This window comes from Phocoena phocoena, chromosome 7 (genome assembly GCF_963924675.1).
Source record: "Phocoena phocoena chromosome 7, mPhoPho1.1, whole genome shotgun sequence".
Lineage (NCBI taxonomy): Eukaryota > Metazoa > Chordata > Mammalia > Artiodactyla > Phocoenidae > Phocoena > Phocoena phocoena.
The window spans coordinates 5,321,970-5,339,319 of NC_089225.1; the positions used below are offsets into that span (position 1 = coordinate 5,321,970).

At 41.2% G+C, this 17,350-nt stretch overlaps 1 protein-coding gene across 1 annotated transcript in view; it reads right to left on the bottom strand.

Moving 5' to 3' along the window:
• The window catches only part of UGGT1 (UDP-glucose glycoprotein glucosyltransferase 1), a 106,952-nt gene extending 91,158 nt beyond the window's left edge, over positions 1–15,794 (bottom strand). Inside the window, exons 1-4 of the mRNA XM_065880282.1 lie at positions 15,737–15,794; positions 10,638–10,773; positions 5,482–5,564; positions 2,975–3,105 (exon numbers count right to left, since the gene is read on the bottom strand). Coding sequence (XP_065736354.1) covers positions 2,975–3,105; positions 5,482–5,564; positions 10,638–10,773; positions 15,737–15,794 — 408 coding nt within the window. The remainder of the gene's footprint in view (positions 1–2,974; positions 3,106–5,481; positions 5,565–10,637; positions 10,774–15,736) is intronic.
• Positions 15,795–17,350: the final 1,556 nt, after the last annotated feature.

Genomic DNA, 17,350 nt, shown 5'->3' on the forward strand with positions numbered 1-17,350 from the left:
AGAAGTGTTTTGTTGGGTTTTTTTTTCTGGCCGGCCACACGGCTTGCAGGATCTCAGTTCCCCGACCAGGGTTTGAATCCAGGCCATGGCAGTGAAAGCCCAGAATCCTAACCACTAGGCCACCTGGGAACTCCCAAAACACAGAGATTTTTTTTTTAAAAAACATACTACCATTATCACACTTTTAAAAAAAAGTAATACAGGGCTTCCCTGGTGGCGCAGTGGTTGAGAGTCCGCCTGCCGATGCAGGGGACACGGGTTCATGCCCCGGTCCAGGAAGATCCCACATGCCAAGGAGCGGCTGGACCTGTGAGACATGGCCGCTGAGCCTGTGCTCCGCAACGGGAGAGGCCACAGCAGTGAGAGACCCACGTACCGCAAAAAAAAAAAAGTAATACAATTCTGTATTGATGTCCACCGGCAGCATAGTTTTTCAATCTTCCCAAGTTCTCCCATAAAAACAAAGCAAAAATGAAAACAAAAACCAGTGGACCACATTTATGACAAAACTAGGTGGAAGGAAATCCCCATGATACAAAACACAAAAATGACCTGCGGTTATCAGAGGCCACAGAAGTAGAGGGAAACTGCAGAGATTCTGATGATCCTGAAAACAAGAAAACCCCAAAACAGCCAAAAGGTTTTCACTGTCAAGTATGGTGGGCCGACGGGTTTTGTTTCACCTCGTACAGGTAAGCACAAGGCAGTCTGACCACTGTGAACTCATAACTCACAGGCTAGGACTCCCTTCTAGGAAAGCGCCCCACCTCTAAGGAGAAACTGTTGAGGGCAGAATAAAACTCAAGCAGGACAGAGATAAAAGCCAATAAAAGAAAAAGTCCAAATATAAAAGTGAAAGAGGGGAACAGAGTCAGGAAATTTCAAAAAGCAAAAGCTACCTTTTTTTTAAAAACACCCTATTTTAACACAACATAAAATCAACAGAATAGGGAACCATGCCGACCTCCAAAAGTTAAGGAAAACTAATTTCACATCAAATTGAGCAGAAAAAGTCTCAGTGTCAAATCCCATACAAAGCTATTGCAAGAAAAGGGGAGAGGGGAAAAACAGAGTAACACCCTTATTCTTATAGACGAGTACTGTACAAGAGAAATTTCTGCAATGATAGCAATCTATTGGGAATTCCCTGGTGGTCCAGTGGTTAGGACTCAGCGCTTTCACTGCCGGGGCCCTGGGTTCAATCCCTGGCTGGGGAACTAAGATCCAGCAAGGGCCTTGCTGGGGCCAAAGGAAAAAAAAAAATGTATAGGGCAAACAGTATAAGTTATTCAACAGAAAAGAAAGGGATAGAGGGAGAACCTATAAATTAAGAGACCACTCACCCCCCAAAAAATTAATAATTTTTTTAAAACTGGGCAAGATTAAACTCTATTGTTTGGTGATGAACTCTTGGGCAATGAAATGTTTTTTTAAAAAAAAACAAAACAGCAAATGATTCCAACACAAGAAAGTGATTCCTTTTGAAGGGCAAAAGTCAGCTGTGATGGGGACACAGCACATCAAGGGCTTCCATGGTACCTGGCTAAATTCAATTTCCTGACCGGGGTGAAAATTACAAGAGTGTTCACTTCGTTATAATTCTTTATACTATATATTTCTTGAGAGTCATTTTCTATGCTGGTTTTATTTCAGAATTTAAAAAGAGGTTTTAAAATTAACAATTCTTTTATACCAAACATATAATCAGCATACACACCTTTGATTCTCTTGCTACTTTTTACGAGTTTGTTCAACTCAAAATCCAATAAGGGGCTTCCCTGGTGGCGCAGTGGTTAAGAATCCGCCTGCCAATGCAGGGGACACGGGTTCAAGCCCTGGTCCAGGAGGATCCCACATGCCGCGGAGCAACTGGGCCTGCGCACCACAACTGCTGAGCCTATGCTCTAGAGCCTGCAAACCACAACTGCTGAGCCCAAGTGCCACAGCTGCTGAGGCCCACGCACCTAGAGCCCGTGCTCTGCAACAAGAGAAGCCACCCAACGAGAGGCCCGCGCACCGCAACGAAGAGTAGCCCCTGCTCACCACCACTGGGGAAGAACCCGCGCGGAGCAACAAAGACCCAACACAGCCAAAAATAAAAATAAATTTTTTTTAAAAATCCAACAAGATCCACACGTTGAATTGACACCTTTTTTAATTAATTAATTTATTTATTTCTGGCTGTGTTGGGCCTTCATTTCTGTGCGAGGGCTTTCTCTAGTTGCGGCAAGCGGGGGCCACTCTTCATCGCAGTGCGTGGGCCTCTCACTGTCGCGGCCTCTCTTGTTGCGGAGCACAGGCTCCAGACGCGCAGGCTCGGTAGTTGTGGCTCACGGGCCCAGTTGCTCCGGAGCGTGTGGGATCTTCCCAGACCAGAGCTCAACCCCGTGTCCCCTGCATTGGCAGGCAGATTCTCAACCACTGGGCCACCAGGGAAGCCCCAGTTGACACCTTTTTAAAGTCTCTCTTGAAGCTCCTCCTTCCCTCTTTTCTTTTCCTTTTAACTTGCTTTGTTGACAAAATCAGATTATTTTACTAAAAAGCTTTCCTCATCCTAGCTTTTCCTGACTGTATTCCTGTGATATTGTTTCACATTTCCTATCTGCTGTATTTCCCGTGAACTGCTTTTAGATCTACAGGCTATGATCACACTCAGGGTTAACTGGTTTAGCAAAAACTATATCGCCTCTCTCTTCACCTGTGCTGTATAAATAAAGTCTGGTAGGCAGTTTTTTGTGTAGATATTTTATTTTTCCTTAAATGAAAATAAGTGCAAATTATATTTTTTATAATATGTTATTTGAAGATTTAACATCATCAATTTTGCTTATTATTTATAAACAAATTGTAAATCCTAGACAATTTCAGGTAGAAAAGGTATAGTCCTGTAATACAATGCCAGGACAACTGCAATACAGCCGATCAAGATATGTAACCACTAAAGAATACTGTCACGTGTAAGCACTGAACTCACCTGCTGGAAGGCTTGAATTGTCGCTGAGTAGGAGTGAAGAGACAGACAAAATTTCAACAGATTCTGCTGTAGTCGTGACAGAAACTGAAATGCAACTTCCAGTATTGCATGATAATAGGAATAATCAGTACCTGTCAGGAAGAACATTAACCAAAATAATTCTATATGACTAGAGGTATCCAAATAAGATAGTTCATAAAGTACAAAGCTATGTGTTACAAAAGCATACTGATTGCAAAATGTTACCCCTATACTGTCCTGAACTGCTGTCAAATGCTTAGAATTCCTTGAAGTACACCATGCAATTGGACTTTTCTTCCCTTTGTTCAGACTATTCCCTCTCCCTAGACTGCAATTGTCCCACTTACCGGGATGACTAACTCCTACTTTCTTCCTCAGGAAGAACTCAGCTGTGAGAGCACCTATTCCAGGGAGGTACCGCCTATCCCTACCCCATGCCTCACTGGACCAAGTTCATCTCTTCTTTGCTCCCATAATATTTCTTCGCTCACCTCTTTCACTTAGCACATCACTTACTCATTTATCTACTTACTAACTGCCCCTCCCAAAGAGCCTTTGGGGCCCCAAACCCCGAAACTATGACTTGTCTTTGTAACCACAGTGTCTGCATATGTTATCTATTCAAATAACCCAACAAGACGGAGCAGTGTGATGAGGAAGTACAAGATATTAAAGAATACTAATGAAACTGTAGTTTGGGGAGAAGCATTAAAACAATTGGAACACATTATCTGAGGGGAAAAAAAAACACATGTACCAGTATGAAACAATCCCCAGGATACATTAAACGAAAAGCACAAGGTACAAAACAATGTATATAGTATGCAATTTTTTCTTACTCTTACAAAGAATAAGAAATAGGAATACATACTTATGTATTTATTGTAAAAAAGAAAAAAACACTGAAGACTAAACAATTTAAATGGTTATAAAAAGCCAAGAGAAACAGCAGGAACAAGATTTTTCTGTGTAGAGCCTTTTGTATAGCTTTGACTTTTAAACCACTATTATCTATTCCAAAAAGAAATTTAAGAAAAATATTTCACATTTTAAAAAGCAAAATGGGGCTTCCCTGGTGGCGCAGTGGTTGAGAGTCCGCCTGCCGATGCAGGGGACACGGGTTCGTGCCCCGGTCCGGGAATATCCCACATGCCGCGGAGCGGCTGGGCCCGTGAGCCATGGCCGCTGAGCCTGCGTGTCCGGAGCCTGTGCTCCACAACGGGAGAGGCCACAGCGGTGAGAGGCCCCCGTACAGCAAAAAAAAAAAAAAAAGCAAAATGTAAAAGGTTCTATATGGCATTAGCACCTTCTAAGCAGAAAAAGAGATCAGAAAGAAATATCTTAAAATGTTGCCAGAATGTTAATGGTGACTCTCTTTGGGTGGCGGGACTATGACTAGTATTTCAAATAAAATGTTTAACGTACTTTTATGGTCACTTCCAAGAATTCATACTCCCCTAATTTTAACCAGGAACACATCAGCATTTATATTGAAGAAATTTCATTTTAAACGTCAGAATTCAAAATTCATTACAAAACTCACTTTGATAAATTTGTTTTATCTAAAATTTGTTTTATCTAAACTAAAATGATTTTTTTGATAACTCAAACAACTCTAGCTGACTCCAAATTATGTAACTAAAGCTTACAAATTATGTAACTAAAGCTTACAAATTATGTAACCAAAGCTTGTTCAAAACTTTTATGCACTTAAATCACGAAAAAAGATTGACTTGACTTTTTAAAGATGTATTAATTTTTAAATATCATAAAGTTAAAAATCAATTAGTCAAATATTAACAGCAGTCACATAATTTTTACACATTTTCTCTTCAACAAGGACTTACGCCTGTCAATGTAATACTCAAGGTTTTAACTACTCATGTATCAGCATCTTTGACTATTAATGTTCATACACTATGTAGCTTATATTGAATTGGAAAATGTTTGTGAAAGCTCATCAGAAACTGTAAACAAGTGATACAGTTTACCTTGTCATTAATTTGACACCTTGACACTCCAGTTGTGTGTGGCTGGCATGCATAATGGAAAACATTCTGGGATGGCACTAACTTAATGATAACAAACTTAACAGATAATAGATCAGTTGTATAATTAGTTCATAACTAAAGAAAGTGAATCAAATCTGATGGTTATTAAGTAAATGCTAAATGATTTTAAAAGAATTTGACTCCCACAAAATATTCATGTAGCACTTTCAATAAAAGAACACAAAAGAACAAAAACAAGGGGAGAAACAAAAAAAAAAAAAAAAAATCAAAGGTAGCTCTTATGACCAAAGTTATAAACTTTTTCAAAAATAATTACTAGTCTGTGTTGATTCTGCTGGCTACCATCACAACTCTAGTCATTAAAGATAAAAATGTATTCCATTAACTGCCATGCCACACATACTCTGAAAGAGATCAATTTTTCTAATATATTCCCAGACACCGAAGTCAAAGAAGCATTTGCTTCAATTTTACCGTGATGATCTGATGATCCAATATTTTGACTGGCTTCTACAAAATTCCAAAATTTCTCTTGACTGTCTTCTGCTAAAAACTCACTGAGAGAAAAGGGGGAAATATCAGAAATAAAACAACTTAATGAAATCTTCTAATATAAGCTATATTACTAAGGAGAGTAAAAATAGATTTTTAAGTTACCAAATGTCCAAAGCTTGGCTTCTATTTGATAATATATATTATACACGAACATGTATAACATATATTTTCTAATGATAAGCAAGTCTTACTAGCTTATTAGCTATTAATAATTAGCTTAGTAGTTTATTCACTTAATAGCTTAATAGGTATCCCTAAAGAAACCTAGAATAATAGAAATGTTGTAACAACAGGCAAGTCCCAATATAAAGAAAGGTTATGAAATCTCATTTGTGAAAATGCTGTCAGTAGTAGAAGCAGAATTAGGAAATTGATAATTCTAGTACTAGTTCTGCTCACTCATTTTCTGAAATACCTTGCAAAGAACAAAAAAATATGTTTTCGCCTAAGTTTCTCCCAAGGAAAACATGAACCCTAGAAAAATTTCTAGGAGACTAAAGGCAGCATGTCGTAATCTTTTTACATCCACAAATCCAAATTTTCAAAATCACCAAATATTAGTTTAAAGTTAGCACTGATTTAATAAAATCAGGTCTTAGAACTTAATGCCACCTTAACTTTTTCCTTGACTTTACACTACTGTACTGACCTAAAATAAAATGGCTATTCTACATTTCCCTGCATTCAAGAGCCTAAAATCCCTTAAAAGAAAATGCATGTACTAATTGAATGATTCATGTAAATCGGTAATCTTCTCCTCCAAGGCATACCAATGTAGTGGTGGTCTTTCCCTGTCTGAAAGCAAACTACAGATCTGGATCTCAGCTTACCTAGCCAAAGGAAGACTTTCCCATTACTTGTCAACACTGGGCTCTACAACTCTCTCTCTACTCCACAGCTAGACACGGAAATATGGCAACATAAGAAACATTTCCTGGTAATGCACAGCTTCTCTAAAAATAGGTTTCTGAAAATACCCATCATCATAATGTATTAAATTATTTAGTGCCTCCTTGAGTGTGGCATTTTATAGGCTTTCAAGTAACTGACATAGACATCATACCAACCTTATAACAGCTTATAGTCTAAGAAAACAGGTAGTAAAACAGATAGATTATGATATGCAAGTAAATGCTTTGTATTCTTTGTAAGAATACAAAGTGAGTCTTAGCTTAGATTCCTACAGAGGCCATATGCACATAAATATATACTTTTCATATAATTACAAGAAAACTTCTTAAACGTACATTCTCTTTCACCCCACTGCATAAGTAAGTCTTAAAACGTCTAAGTGTCAAACAGCCTTAAGAAAATTAATTACCAGATCCACTGCAGTAATCCATGGAAGACAGGAACAATACAAGGTATTATTAAAAGGAACACTGCCATTTGTTTATAGTATGCTTAAGTTTGTTTGCTTTTTGTTTTAAGTTGTTTTTTAGCTTCTGATACCTGAGTAAAATATCGATAAAACTTCCAGAGTAAAATATTGATAGTTTTACAGATGACATTATACGATGTCTGGGATTTGCTTTAAAATATTCTAGCGGGAGAAGGTAGGAGGGTGGCGGTGGTGACGGTTATTGGACTTGAATTGACAATCACTAAAACCGGGTGACAGGTAGAGGGAGAGCACATTATATATATATATATACCATTCTCTCCACTTACAAACTTGTTAACTTTCTTAAGGGCACAGAGTTAGTAAATCAAAAATCTGGAATTTACATTCCAATCTCAATCACTCAAATCTATCATACTGCATTCTCAGGCCATTATAATATCTCAAAAAATGATTGTATAAGCACTCAATAGATGATTGTTTCAACTTTAATAATAGAACTTTATTTACACAATATTTCTGTTAGTAAGTACAGCTGCTCAAAACATACTCAGAGCTCTACTTCAATTAAATATATATCACTTTATGGACAACCAGAAAGCTACAAACCCTTCATTAGCATCAGGTCCAACCTAAAAATACACACAAGGGACTTCCCTGGTGGCGCAGTGGTTAAGAATTCACCTGCCAATGCAGGGGACAAGGGTTCGATCCCTAGTCCGGGAAGATCCCACATGCCGCGGAGCAACTAAGCCCATGTGCCACAACTACTGAGCCTGCGCTCTAGAGCCCACAAGCCACAACTACTGAGCCCACGAGCCACAACTACTGAGCCCGCGAGCCACAACTACTGAAGCCCGTGCGCCTAGAGCCCGTGCTCCGCAACAAGAGAAGCCACCACAATGAGAAGCCCGCGCACCGCAATGAAGAGTAGCCCCCGCTCGCCACAACTAGAGAAAGCCCACGTGCAGCAACAAAGACCCAACACAGCCAAAAGTCAAATAAATAAATTTATTAAAATTTTTAAAAATAAAAATACACACAAGAATAGTTTTAGTCCCTAAGGGCCAGAAGCAAGGAAGACAAAATGTCTGTATTAGCTACATGCCTCGATGTGTGGAAAAAGATTCTGTCCCTTCACCCTCCCCCCAATGGACAGTGCTGTGACCCACCATCAATGTCTGCCATGGACCCAGGAGGGAAGGAGAGTGGCCTCAGCTAGCTCTGGAGGTGAATATAGAGTAGTTTCAAAAAAGCACAGCAGTGTTTTTGAGTTGCCTACACGTCCCATTTCCTTGGCAAACTGTTCGCAAATAGCCACAGAAGAGAAGTAAAAATAATGAACCAAAATGGCAAATAGCCAGGATATCATGAAAAGGCGCTATGTTTGTTATGGGTAAGTTGCAGTGAAGGAAACAGTTTACAATAGTCACTTCAACAGAGATCAAAGAAACAGAAAAAAACTGATCAACTAAGGCTGACAATTTTAGCATACGTTCTCAAAAGTCCACAAGTATAGGCCATAAGACTCTTCTAAGACAATACACAAACACCAAGAAATCTGTTAGTGTAAGTGAGAGTAGTGGGGTGTAATCCAGTGAAGAACGTTACGCAGAATATCGTAAAACATCCGTTACGGTTAGTTACACAAAATTATTTAGAAAGTGATAGTAAATCTCAATGACTTAGGTTGACACCAGATGAATCATCCCAAATAAGATTAGCAGAAAGGGAGAAAAAATGTTCAGCTACAAGAGTCCTGGCTCAGGCAGTCCAGGACCTCACACGACCTTCAGACACTTCACTGTTACAACCACCAAGATCTAACAAAGCGCGGACATTTGAGGGGCTCGACCTATTTATCAAATTAGTTATTGTGACATCACTATGAAATACATGCAGTGGAGTCTGGGGGTTTCTGGGGGTGAGACGGGGTTGTTGGAGTTTTGTGGGGGGAGGGGGGTTGCCATTTTATTGCTGAGGAAAGGGAGGCACAGAGAAGTGATGGGAGAAAGTCTGTTCAGCAGAAAGTCGGGGAGGCTCCTCAGCAAGTCCAGACGGGCTCCTACACGTCCCACGTTCCCAATGGCCTCTCCTCAATCCTGTACCAAAGGAGGCTCTGCCTTAGAAGGCACAACTATCCGTATACACTACCAACACAACACTCTTCATTCACATCTTCCTAGGGATCAAGGGGAAGATGTCAGAAGATAAAATTAGACCACAAAGTTAACTGATATAACACAACAGTTCAAATTTCCAGCTATATCAAATTCTGAAAGTTACCAAATGCTCATGGCTCACCTACCTAAATGTATGCTTTGGAAAGATTCTCTACAGGTCCTAGCTATATGTTATTTGAGATACAATAAAAATAAGTTTCCCTCTATAAACAAAAAACTAACTAAAAGAGAGGTATCTGGTTATATTTATATTACAAACACTAAATAAAACATACACTTGGGTTAAAATCTCCCAAGAAATCATTGACTATATTGCATTTTATCAATTTTAAGACACTGTCAATTCTTTTTTCCAAGTTTGGGAGATCTTTTTTTTTTTTTGGCCACACTACATGGCATGCGGGATCTTAGTTCCCTGACCAGAGATCAAACCAGCACCCCCTGCGTCGAAGGCACAGAGTCTTAACCACTGGATTGCCAGGGAAGTCCCTGGGAGATCTTCTTTATTGAGAAACTGAGATGTATGTTTTCTTTTTTCCTAAAAACATATGTGTGGTTTCTACGATCCATCTACTAACTCCTTCTTAGGGTTCACTTGAGCTGTTATTAAGTTTCCTTCAACTTTTATTTTCTTCTGTACTCCCCAGACCAGGGAATCTCTTCTAGCTTGAGAGATAACAGTGGGAAGCTTGATGTGATTTACTGCATATTTGCTATGCTCTAAATCCCTTCAAGGCCTAGGCCTTTGAAACTCATTTTCTGCACCAAGACCCTAGGAACAAAGCAGGATAGAAATGGCTATGTAGGGGATCAGGCAGACAGGCACAAATCGTCTTCTAGAGTTTCCTGTAGCCCCAGATGGTACAGTCTCAGCAAAGGAGCACTAAGGCAGAGATGGGGTAGGAGACTGGGGTCCAGTATGTTTCAGGAATAGCAGGATGAAATGCTGCCCAAAGACACTGTCAATTTTAAGACATATCATTGTTTTATGAAACATTGAGTGAAAGATGCCACCAATTTTAAGATAATATATTGATTTGATTAAATGCATCCTGATTTTGGAGATGCTACAATCGGATAAAATGTGGCCACTTTCTTAGCTTGGCCCTGCACTCTCTTATGTTGGGGTCTCCTTCCAAGTTCTTGGGAGGGGCATGTCCTCTTCCCCCACCTCTCTTCTCTTCCCTTTATTAAACACCTCTTAACACCTTCTTCAAATAAATAGAAAATTTCTTTTAAGTACAACTCTCTCTTCCATTATTACCACATTTACACTTTTCCTGGAAGATAACATAATAATTTAACCAATTCAATGTATTTGTCTAAAGAAATCCCTAAAGAGCTCTATAATCATTTCAGTCCTAGCCTGCTGACAGATAGAGTCTGTGTCCTAACAGCCTGTGAACAGCACACAAGCCCAGTGCACACTGAAAGAAGCTCTTACTAAATGCATATGATGAGAATCTCACTCCCTAAAAAGCTCCTGAATATTCACTAGCAGAGCCTACATTTTCACTCAAACATGTGAAAGAAAAAAAATGTCTTCTTACCTGGTTTCTAACAACAACGGAGTGGAAAACCATTTTGTTGTAAGAGAGGTTGTAATGGCTTTTGAATCTGCCTTTACTGAGGAAAACAGCCATAGTCCAGTGAGTACAGTCAGAAGGCCCATTTTATGGCAAACCCCTAAAAAGGGAAGAAAAAAAAGTTTCGCTACAAGGCAATGTTTAAACCTGAATCTTAATAATTAGAGATAAAAAATAACATGACTATCACAGAAATAAAAATGCTTCCAAAATATAACAGCACCTACTATCTAGATAATTCAGCAGATGTTTGCTGATGACTGACACACAACTAAAGGTGTGTCGTTCATTACACTCTCTCCTACAAAGGCTGCACTTCATCTCCTGTTTGTCTATACCATACAGAGATATAAAAGTCAGCTGGTGGCCCAGCAGGTTGCACACAATCATACTTTATGAAGCAGGAGAGTAAATAAAGCTTAGACAGGTGAAAACACAAATGAAAGGTGTTACAGATTGAACTGTATTCCCCCAAAAAGATAGAGTTAAGTCCTACCCCACCCCAGTACCTCAGAATGTGAACTTGTTTGGAAATATGGTCTTTACAGAGGTAATCATGTTAAAATGAGGTCATCAGGGTAGGCCCTGGTCCAATGACTGGTGTTATTAAAAGAAAGGGGCGGGGCGGGGGGGGCAGGAATGTGGGCAGAGAGACAGGCATGCAGAGGGAAGACTACATGTAGAGACACAGGGAGAATGCCCAGTAAAAACGGGGGCAGACACTGGAATTACACTGCAAGCCACGAACACCCAGGGCTACCAGACGCTGGAAAAGGCAAAGAAAGATCCTCCTCTACATATTTCAGAAGGAACATGGTCCTGTGACACCTTAATTTAGAACTTCTAGCCTCCCAAAATTCGTGAGACAATAAAGTGCTGTTCTAAGCCACCCCGTTTGTGGTACTTTGTTATGGCAGCCTCAGGAAGCTAATAGGGTGGGTCGCGAATGTAAAATCAAATACAGGTTCTGGAATGAGGAAATGTAAGAACTCAATAGATCCCCATCTATAAAATAAGAAAGGTGGGGTCACTGGTGAATCAGCAGGGCCACAGAATGCAGGCCTCCTAAATCCCCAGCAGCAGCCTCAGCGAGCATGCCGAGATCCTTGGTGTCCACATGATTTCACAAAAGGTCTCCGGCTTCAGGCTTCTTTGATCTGTGTTTTCATCCCTGGAAGTCTGCCTAACACAACCTAATCAGACTTCCACTGTGATATAAAAAGTCAGCCTCCAAGTTCCACCCATTTGAATGGGAACCCAAAGGGGACATGAATATGTGGGAAACACTAAACCAGACTTGTGCTTCTGAATGTTAAGGTCTGGTAAAGCTCACCCCAATTCCTCGATGCTAGTTATAATATACACTGTTGGGGAGAGACAGCCCACATACTGGAGCAACCAGTCAGTATCTTCCTTTTACAAAAAGCTTTATCATTTGTGCCAACATCTTGCTTCCTATGACACACAATATCTCTAAAGAACAATGGTCCGAAGAGAAATGAATTCTACCAAATAGAAAAGTTGCTTTTAAAAGAGTCTGAAGTTCAGGCACTGCCAGCTTCTTTGGAAACAAAAAAAAAATTAATATGAACATCCCATTTATAAACACACACTAAAAAAAGAAATCAACATCGATAAAGACTAGGACTAAGCAAACTAGACCTCTGACAATGAAACCTGCTGGCTTGGGGGTGGGGGAGGAGAGGCCGAAGTCGATGCAGGCCCCTCTCGGAATGTAGCAAAAGTTACCGACATTTCCCGCAGAGGAAGGACCCAAACTTTTACATACAACTTCAGCCCACTCAACTCTCTCCGACACTCTAGCCTCAGAAACCTGCTCCTCGTGATAGAACAAACACGGGTTAGCAAGAAGAGAAAGCCTTCAGAGTCAGGCACCTGTGATCAATTCCTGAGTTCGCTACTCACTGGCAGTTTAACCACAGGCACCTTACCTGGTAACTCCCTCGCCCTTAGTCTCCCACTCTCTCAAATAGGACTAACAGTATCTGCCGCAACACGCGCCACGAGCGAACTGAGAAGGCAACGTGAAAGTCACTTTGTAAAGCGTCAAGTACTACACCAGAACTAACTGCTCCAGTTGAAATATGTAAGGAAGAGAAACTAGAAACTGTCTTCTAAGTTACAGAATAATAACTCATCGTTATTACAAGGCCTGGAAATAAATATGCTTTGGAAATATATCCTCTGTGGCTAGGAAAAAAAAATCAACAAAATCCTCCCCCAAAGTCACTAAGTTTCTAAAGCGGAGACAGCGCATATGAACTATGTTCAAGCAGTATTAATGCTACAGCTATGTTCACCATTTTTCCTGAAGGGACCTAGACGTGTAATCCCCCAACAGTGGTGATTCCAGATGAGAAATCAGATGCCTCTGCACAGTACTCCCAGGCCGAGGGCATGCACAGAGTGGGGAGGGGACAGGGAGGGACCGAAGGCCCCAGGAAACACCCGCACTTACAGAGCAATTACTCCGGGCGAATCACTCTGGACAGCGCCACTGCCAAGCGCTCTGCAAACTCGTTACCCAGCCCTTCCACACAAGGCCCCAGGAGACTGCAGCTCCCGAGGGGGGCAGCCTCGTCCACTTTGTCCACCACAGCCAACAGCGCAGGGCCTGGCAAACAGCAGGTAGTCCATAAATACGCTGCATGATGCGTGAAACACTATCATCCCTACTTGAAAAATAAGAAAATGGCAGCTTGGAGAGGCTAAGTAACTTGCCAGACTAATAAATGGCAGTGTTTGGAACCCACATCTGCCTGTTTTCAAAAGTCCCACAATACCATGCTCTCTGCCCTGGTCCTCTGGCTTTAAGAAGGGGTAAGAATTCATACTGTGTAGACCCAGAATGAGCAAAGGACTTTATTACAAGACCCAAGGCAAGTCCAGAGATTTTCTAGAGGCAGAGTCCTTGGGACGCAGGTGGCTGAGAGAGGTAGAGCTTCAACTTGAAACCAAGGGTGTGAGCCTGAAGCTGGGAGCAAACCAAACCAAGCAACCAGCCTGAACAGATCCATACTTGGGCTGGCTCTGGGGACTGAACGTGAGCTCCTCAAGCACAGGGAGTTTTGTCGGTCACAGTCACATGCCTAGCATAATGCCCGGAACACAGGAGGCACTCAAAATAAAATAAACACAGACTTTGTTCATTAAGGGATGAATGAAAGCCACTGGCTAGGAAAGGGATGTGGCAACGAGAGTAAAGGCACTACAAAAAGCCTAAGCCTTAAGAAGGGTGAAAATGAAAACTCTACGTACCATGACTCACCCAGAGATCCCCCTGCCCTGTTTTAAAGAGACAGAGAGTTTCTGGGGCACAGTACAGCATCAGTAGAGATGGGAAAGAGAGGAAAGCTACACATTAAAGAAGAGCTTTCCCACCCCCAGACCCCACATCCTTGATACCACAGGTAACACCAGAGGAAAAGGTTGTCCAGAGAAGTAGAAATAAGAACGTCACTGAGTGGCCTTTTGTTTGAGGATGGCTTCTTTCCATGAGATCCCTTATCACTCTGACCCTCTGACCTTAAAAGGAACCCTTAAAAGCTGTGAAATAACAGCTGTCAGAATCTGCAGCATGGCACTGCATGACTATAGGCATCACGCTTCCAGCATGATGGATAAATTAAAAACAGTCTTTAATAGGTTCTACACCCAAAAGATTCATCTAGTAAGATCTAGTGTGTGGCCCGGTTTCTTTAGTTTAAAGACACTATCTCTTGCTCATTTATCAAAAATAGTAATCAAAATTATATTATGGCAAATGTTTTTCACTTTTGGAAAACAGAAGAGGCATAAAATTATAAATCATCATCAACTTTTTCTTTTTCCGTTTTTAAACTGAAGAAAATAGCTTACAAACTCAAAAAAACCTTGCAGGGTGCAAGTTAATAAGTAGCCATCCGAGTTTCAACATATATGATAACAGCAAGGAAAAATAACAGGAAGTACTCTTCTTGAGAAATAAATTTACTTCTGAAAAATTTAAACTTAATATACACTTATACCTGTTAGCAAAACCCATTTGCTGTGAACCACATACATGCAATTTCAGGTTAAAATTAGATACTATACATGTAATATGAAAATGATCGCAAGTAACTGGAGAAAAAGTCTAATAGTATTTTCTCCATAGTTCAATTTATTCTCCTCAAGTTAAATATGCACTGTGAAGATGCCCTACTACTGTACAAAGCAACGTTTATTTCCTTCAATAAAAATGAGTTTCAGCTAAGTTTAACAAAAGCAAGTCAAATGGAAAGGCTACAATCAACCCAAATTTTGTGTTGCTGTCATATAGCTATTTAAAATGTCTTCAAACATCACACCGTAAAGTTGGCTGGCCAAGTACACGATGAATGAATGTTTCCAATACAGTGTAACACAGTAAGGCATAAGACCCCAGGACTTTGAATGAGCAAAATATGCTAGTTCTCAAATCGGGCAAGAAATGCAAAACGATCTAGAGATTCTGGCCAAGGAACACGAAGAGCTCCCACCCATAACTTATTGGCGATGTACGCAGATCCTTCTCTTCTGGCAGGTCCCACGCTAAAAGTGAAACCGGATCATCCAATTTTCAGCCACCAGATCCTCGTATTAAATGAAAACGGAACCAATATTCATCACCCGAATTCATTTTAGGGAAAAAAGAAATCTATAAAAAGATCCATTCGTTCTCCAACCGGAGTCCTGCAAACTGCTGGTTCTCAGCCTACTTGGGGTCAGGCTTGGACGCAATTCACGTTAGGGCACTTCCCCCACCTCCGTCTGCACTTGGGCACACGGGTCTCGAAGCTCTTCAATGAAGGTTCAAAACGGCTAAACAGAGCCCGCGACCACCCTCGCAGAGACGGTATGTGCCCAGAGGACACCGAGGGACAACTCGGGGGACTCGCAAAGAAGGGGAGGGCTGGGATACAGGAGGGGAAACTGAGTCAGGGAAGAAACGGAAGCTCAAGGTGACCGGGACACAAGGTGGCCTCGCTCCCCAGACCCTCTCTCCCCCCGCGAGAACTCCCCACGCCCCCCACTAGGGGTACCTGTCACCGGCCGCGCAGCGGCAGCACACGCGCCGCCCGCAGACCCTTTCCAGTCCATGCCGGGGCCGCGCTTCGTCCACGACTGCCCCTGCGACAACGCCGGGGCGGGGCGGCGCAGCGGCGGGGAGGCAGCAGCTGCGCCAGTGAGCGGCCTACACGCGCCTTTCCCGTGGCTCCGCTCGCAAGCCGGCCTTGCAAAGATAGAGCTCTGCCGCCGACCGCCCTTTACTTCCGCTTCCTACTGGCTAGAGACGGAGGACTTCCGGCTACCGAGTCGCGGCCGGAGCCGCCCAGAGCGTCACTCGGCCGCCATCTTACATCCGGTGAGGCCCCGCCTGTCCGCTTGCTGTCTGCGGTTCAGTGTGGTTAGGGAGGCGTCGGTCTTCGAGGGCGTGGGGTCTCGTAAAGGGGGACAGCGGAGACCCAGAAGCTTCTTTTACATAGAAAGTGTAAAATTTTAACTGACTTTTGATTATATGACACAAACAGTCCTTCGCTTGAGAATGGCAGAGCAAGGACTAAAAACACTCGCCTTAATCTGATAGCTATATGCCTCTACCGTGCTTAAGAACTTCTGTAGCTGACTACTGGGCTTTCTGTTCCTTGCTGGACTAAAAGGATTTCAAATAATTTTAAGGAATGGAAATGACTGTTTTAAAATTTATTTCTTGAGGGAGATTTTGTGTTAGTAGATTTCTGTTGTGTGTTTTTAAAATCACTTCAGGTGATGCTTCCATAAAAAAGGAATTGTTTAATTCACTGAATTACAGAGTTAGTTTTTTGCTCTCTGTTTTAACTTGGTCTTCTACTATTGATGCATGAATAACACCAATATTTGCTTAGTTATAGCATACAATCAAGTGACAGTGCAGAACTTCTAGGAAAGTTGGGTTTCTCTTTTTCTAAAATTTTCTCAGAAAATTCAGTGCTATTTTGTTTGACTTAAACGCAGATTTTTTTATTGTTTTAACTTTTTATTTTGAAATAATTACAGAATCACAGGAAGTTGCAAACATAGTACAGTGAGGTCCCATGTACCTGGTTCTCCCAATAGTTACATCTCAAATAAGTATATTACAGTCTCAAAACCAGAAAATTGACATTGGTACAATGTGTTTGTATAGTTTTGTCATTTTATCACTTGTGTAGATTTGTGGAACCACCACCAAAATCAAGAACTATTCCAGCACCACAAATATTTCCAGTGGGTTAGGGGGAAGGAAGGACAAGTAGGTGGAACACAGAGAATTTTTAGGGCTGTGAAACTATTCTTTATGATATTCTAGTAATGGATACATGTAGTTATACACTTGTCAAACCCACAGAATGTACACCAGGAACCCTAATGTAAACTATGGACTTTGAGTGGTAAGGACGTGCCAATGTAGGTTCATCAATTGTAGCAAATGTACCACTGTGGATGTTAATAGCAGAAGCGGCTGGGCATGTGTGGCGTTGGGGGTATATGAGAACTCTCTGCACTTTCTGCTCATTTTGCTATGGCTCTAAAACTGCTCCAAAGTCCAAAAAATGAAGTCTTTTTAAAAGTGAAAATCATAAATGTTAAAGGTGGAAGGAATATAAGAAATAAACTAATCCTCTATTCTCATTGAA